Raw genomic sequence first — 6,406 nt, 5'->3', positions numbered from 1 at the left:
CGTAAAATACCCTGTGACATTTCGCGGGATCGCGTTTTTTCTACTACTCGATACGCAATACTCTGTGGCGATTTCTTCAGATTCCACGACGGCAACAGGTGGTTGAACTTGAACGGCCGACGATTGACCAACGGGAGTGATTGTTGTCATGAGTACACGGACATCTGGTTGGAAAGATCGGCTACTGGTTGCACGGGAATGGTACAATGGATAGTGAAATTACACTGCTGAATGGTTCAATTCAGTCTGAAGAGTTTTGCATGTTGATACATGAGCAAAACATTGAACGCACGTCAGAAAAAGGGAACTACCAGTATTCGATATAAAATTCTCCTATGGAATATCTCCCATAGAAGTTATATTTATTTATATAAAATAAAATAGATTGTTGCGAAAGACACTTTGAAATAATTTGCTAAAAATTAAAAAAACATCTTTTAGTCAAAAAAAAAATTTAGTAATATGCTAATACCATGCAAACCTGTTTTTGATAAAAAGTTGAATCGACCTGCATTCATTAAAAGTTTGATAAAACAGATTACAGACAATATTGTGTTATCTTTCCAATGTAGCATAATTTATGAATTCAGCAATGGAAATTGAATTTCGCATAGCACCACATTATTAATTTAAATCTTTTCCCTTTGCAAGTATTGTTTGTTCATTCGAATTTATTTCTTTTTAACTATTATTCTCACTAGTAATTCGAAGTGCCAATGAAACTTATGTCATGAAATCACGCAATCGTACTTCAATGGTATACTATTAGAGCTGCGAACTATTTAAGCCTGTAATGGAATCTCTGATATAAACTAAACTTAAGTTGTTACCATACACTATTCCCTCGGTCCCCGTAAATTGCGTCTTTAACTTGCTCACAGATAAACAAAAATTGAAGATAATTCAAGAAACTTCTCCTCGCGCAAGGAGATGAACCTGAAAGTGCAACGATGGTGCATAGGGAACCGCGAGAACCTTCTGCGAGCAACAGCTTCCCAATGGATGAATTATTAGCGAATCATTAATTGTTCGAGGTGTTTATCCTGAAATGCCATCCTGCACCTCAAAGTACTTTAACCTCCAACATATTCACTGCTGCCAGGGCAAGAATAAACTCCCCTCCAACACGCAACATTTTCAACACGTTATCGATGAGAGAAATATGCACCAATCATCTCTTTTTTTTAAATTATTTATACAGTCCCACCCAAGCAGCAGCAAGTTATTCGAGCCATGCATACATGGTCCGGCGGCACCGTAGGTTCTACTTTTACTTTTATCTGTAGCGACATATGCGTTATGCTATCGCCAGGGCAACATCATCTCCGAGTTGCATCTGCGTACTCCTTTTCTGGGCGTTCCCAACCGCACTGGGCTCAAAGTCTGGAGCTAATTAATTGTCACACGTTTTACTTCCCGCTGTTCTTTGTTTGGAACATGTTCTCAGCGTAACCCGTACGATGTTGACATATTTTGTTATTTATTTTCCTTCTTAGAAGCGTGATGTAGCACTATTTAAAATTATCTATTTTTCAACCTACGCTATGGCTTTCTGCACAAACCTCTACAATGTTTGGACAACAATCAACTGTAATTGACATTTGGTAAACTGTTAAATAACTAATTAAATGTATAAATTAATTTGATAGTGATTAACTAGCCATCACCAAGTAGCATGTTTCATTCTCAACCGAACATAGGGATGGTCCACTACCATGACATTATCATAATCGCTTCGGGGATGCACTTTTACACCTTCCCTTGATACCATCTTCGGACTTCGGAGCAACCGCTGCCTTTAGAAACACTTCCGCGTGAACGGGAGGCTCCGAGCGGACGTGCGTTTTATCCAATAATCGAACGTGGATGGCCCGTGCTGCAGTGCTTGATCGGGTAGCATTCCAGATCTTGTTTCCCTTTAAAGCATTCGTTTTTCCCAGCAAAAGGGTGTCAGTTGCTATGCAACGGGCTGATCTTGACCTTTACGGGAGCTGTATCCTATTATGCTGAGGCATTTTATATGGGGGCTTTGCTAGGGTGATAAGATTTTTAGGATTAGTGTTCTATTTTAATGTGTTAGTATCGTTAAGAAAATACTCGATATATACGATTCAAACAATATTAATTATGGAACAAACAATAAACAATCCTACTCTAGTTCTGTAACCAAAAGTTAGATTAAAAATTTATAAAACATTTCACGTAGTTCATATTTCAAATATCAAAAATATAAAGGGCTTTGCTTTGTAGTGATAAGATTGTAAAACTTAGTGTTTTATTTGTACGGGTTAGTATCATTAACAAAATGATTAAAATACATCTAGATGGCAAATGCATAAACCATGATACATAGCTCAAATTTCTAACATGCAAAGCTATACTGTTTAGTATCCTGAGACAGTAACTTCGCATGAAACTAGTTCTGAACAAATATGAAGCATATAAAATCATTTTATGATAAACATTACACGAACAGCTCAGAATCCCTGTATTGAGAAAACTCAACCGAAGCCATACAAAGGAAAATCCCTCGGGAGAATGCATGCAGACCCGTCGGGCTAGTCAAGGTGATGGTCATGGTTGCTTCCTCGAAACTGCCCCCGTCCCTTGCATTCACTGCACGGCGGCAACTATAAGCCTTAACATTTGCCGCTGATAATGAAAGTGAATGTGAGTGAATCTCGTCACGCGAAACGATACCAACGAAAAGCGAAATCCTTTCGGAGGGCAGAAGAACGAAGCGGGTCCAGCCGGCGTACGCACCGGTATCTGTAGCAAGGTCATCACCGGTCCCGATGTAAAAGGCAACGCCGAGCGCGGCGTGTCCAGTACTCGGCGGTCCAGAGGAACCGGTTCGGTTCGGGATCGAGAATCATCGCGCGGCATCGCCCCACCCGCCCAAAACCACACGTCTGCTGTGCTCTCCTACAGGACGTGCGTTGACCGGGACAACAAACCATCTCGGGCGGACGCGTATAAATACCCGCCCCAATTAACCGGACCAGCATCAATCGTGTTCTATCCTCCGAGTCGAGCGAGTACTGAGTGGTCCATCCTCCGAACCTTCAGCAGCGCTTTCGTACCCAAACCCCCAAGTATCAAATATGAAACTGTTCGTCGTAGTCTCGTCCCTGTTGGCCGTCGCCACCGCCGCGCCCTCGGCCGCGCTGTACGCAACGTACGCCCAACCGGCTACGTTGTACGCGGCCAACATTGCCGCCCCGACCTACCTGGCGGCGATTCCGGCCGAGCTGCAGAGCCAGTACCACTCCCAGGACGAGCTCGGCCAGTACTCATATGGATACAGCGGAGCACAGTCAGCCAAGGCGGAGTCGAAATCGTTCGATGGCATCACCCGCGGCTCCTACAGCTACGTCGACGCCGAGAACAAGCTCCAGACGGTGGCGTACACCGCCGACGCGGTGAACGGCTTCCGTGTGGCCGCTTCGAACCTCCCGGTTGCCCCGGTTGAGACGCGCACCGCCCCCGAGCCGGTCAAGGACACGCCGGAAGTCGCCGCCGCCAAGCTGGAGCATATGGCCGCCATTGAGGATGCCAAGCTGCGCAATGCTGCCGCCGAGAAGGACGATTCGGCCGAGGTGATCACTGCGGCCGCCCCGGCTGCCATCCCCGCCGCCATCCCGCTGCCGGTGACCAGCTACGCCGCCGCTCCGGCCGCCTCCTTCGCCTACTCGACCCAATCGATTGCCCTCAAGAGCGCCGAGGCTCAGCCCATCGCCTACACGTACGCTGCTCCGGCAGCCGCCGCCATCGAGCTGAAGGCTCCCTCCTCCTTCTCGTACTCGACCTACACCCATAGTGCCCCGGCCAGCTACGCTCTGCCCGCCACCATCCAGTACGCTGCCGCTGCCCCGCTCGCCTACTCCACCAACTCGTACGCGGCGCCCATCGCCAGTCTGCCGATCGCCTCCCAGTACGCCACCTTTGCCCCAGCCGCCCCGATCGCCATTGCCGCCCGCTCGCAGCCCGCGCTGGCAGGCGAGATTGTGGCCCTGCCCGAACCCGTTCAGGATACGCCCGAGGTCGCCAAGGCCAAGGAGGAGCATCTGCAGGCCGTCGCTGAGGCCAAGGCTCGCAGCCTACAGTAAGCTGGTCGACGGTTTTTGATCCCATCCAACCACACGCAATAGCCCCAGGCCCCAGTCATTATCCACCCAATCAGCCCCAGTACATCCCGATGGTAAATGGAACGCAGTGAAATGGCCCACGAGATGATATTAGTATATGCAAACAAAAAACTGTACAGGAAAGTGTAGTCAGAAAGTGGAGGAAAATCAAACTTGTGAAACGAGAGTATAAAATGATCTTAAAAAAAATAAAGCAATACCAACTCTCACCGTCGAGACGAGGAAGGAGGTGACAAACCTTGCAAAATCAATTACATACAATACTTGTTTTTTATGGTGCGTATAATGATATCCGTGGTGCGTATACAGCCTCGGCCACGGTACACGGGAACTTTGTCATTGATTATGGGAATCTTAGCCGTCGAGGTCCGAACTGCGGCCGTAGATGCGGTAATAGCTGTCTCTTTTTGCCAAACGTCGCTTTAAAAATGCGATTCAGCGCACTCTTTCTAGCACACCGTTTTCTCAGCCATTTGGCAAGCATATCAGAACATCCTTAAGGTATGCAATTGATTATGCGCTGTATAATTTTCTCTCACTCACTCACTCAGTTCATTCGATACCAGTGTTCGATATTGAACGCCTGAAGTTATGCCGTACATGTGTCCCAGGTGCCTGTAGAAATTCAAGGGTAGAAAGAGTGCGCTGAATCGCATTTCTAAAGCGACGTTTGGCAAAAAGAGGCAGCTATTACCACATCGACGGCCGCAGTTCGGACCTCGACAGCTAAGATTCCCATAATCAATGACAAAGTTCCCGTGTACCGTGGCCGAGGCTGTAATGATGATATTTGGGTCGCAGGGCCAGTCACCCGGCCCCAGTACCTCCGACTACAGAAAGACGAATGAATATACGGAACGGATTCAACGGTAACGGACCTATGCAACGCCCCCGGACAACGATTAAAACGGGCTCATGGAACGTACGCACAATGTATAGAACCGGAGCTTTGAAACAATTGGACGACGAACTAGCCAAGCTAAACATGGACCTCGTCGCACTACAAGAGATACGCTGGCTAGGTAGTGGTGTGCAGAATAGGCGTGGCAGTTTCTACGACATCACTATAGCTGCCACGACCGCCACCACATGCTCGGCACGGGCTTCGCCGTAGGTCAACGCGCGAAGTCCGCAGTCATTGATTTCAAGGCCATAAACGATAGGCTATGCTACCTGCGCATGCGAGGCAAATTTTATAATATAAGCCTCATTAACGTTCATGCCCCTACCGAAGACAAAGATGAAGAGGAGAAGGACCTGTTTTACGGCCACCTCGCGAAACTCTATGAAAGTTGCCCCAGGTATGACCTCAAAATCATCCTAGGGGATTTCAATGCAAAAGTCGGTAGGGAGTCGATGTACCGCCAGTACATCGGAACCCACAGTCTACACGAGCACAGTACAGTTGGTCCCCGCAGTACGCGAATGTTTGGGACCGAACGCAATAGCGTATATCGAATTTTCGCGTATTGCGGATTTCCTCTGCCATATCGTTTATACCTCATATTAAAGAGTTGACACTGAGAGGGAACCGCTTATTTAACATATCTTTTATCCAAATAACTAATAAGTGTTCCATTTTTTATATTGCATAGTTATATCTCTGTTAAAAAATGCATATTAAAAACTTCATTCTACCAAAACAAAGTAAAATTGACTAATCAGAACTCGAGCAACGCTATGAGCTGTCAGTTTTAAAAAATCGCGTATTGCGAATTCGCGTATATCGAGTATCGCGTACTGCGGGGACCAACTGTAATGAAAACGGTAGTAGATTGGTCCAGTTCGCAGCAGCGAGCAATCTGGTCGTCGGAAGTACCAAGTTTGCGCGACGGGACATCCACAAAACCACGTGGGTGTCCCCGGATGGAGCCACTTCCAACCAGATCGACCACGTGTTGATAAACCGCCGCCATCAATCGAGTCTGTTAAACGTCAGAACTTGCAGAGAGGCCAACATCGATTCTGATCATTACCTGGTTGGCTTAATGATAAGATGCAGGATCGCCTGCCCACGAGCCAATGTGGGTAGAAACAACACGCAGACACGATACAACACGGACTCTCTTAAGGGCAGTCGAGTCCAACTCTCCTACCAGGGAGCCATAGATGAGTCTCTACTACTGCAGCAAGGAGAAACAGATACGAGCCGGAAATGGGATGCTCTAAAAACAACGATCACGAACTGTGCCAAAAACATTTTAGGAGAACGTCGCAGCAACACCAGATCTGGCTGGTACGACGAGGAGTGTAGACTT

General features: G+C 47.1%; 1 protein-coding gene across 1 annotated transcript; it reads left to right on the top strand.

Moving 5' to 3' along the window:
• The first annotated feature begins 3,104 nt into the window (after nucleotides 1-3,104).
• LOC131281250 (cuticle protein-like) lies at nucleotides 3,105-4,109 on the top strand. The gene has a single exon (XM_058310522.1). The coding sequence runs from the start codon at nucleotides 3,105-3,107 to the stop codon at nucleotides 4,107-4,109; it is 1,005 nt and encodes a 334-aa protein (XP_058166505.1).
• Nucleotides 4,110-6,406: the final 2,297 nt, after the last annotated feature.

The sequence above is a fragment of the Anopheles ziemanni genome, chromosome 2 (assembly GCF_943734765.1).
Source record: "Anopheles ziemanni chromosome 2, idAnoZiCoDA_A2_x.2, whole genome shotgun sequence".
Taxonomy (NCBI): domain Eukaryota; kingdom Metazoa; phylum Arthropoda; class Insecta; order Diptera; family Culicidae; genus Anopheles; species Anopheles ziemanni.
The sequence above is the reverse complement of the archived record's forward strand: the minus strand, read 5'-3'. Positions and strand labels throughout refer to the sequence as shown.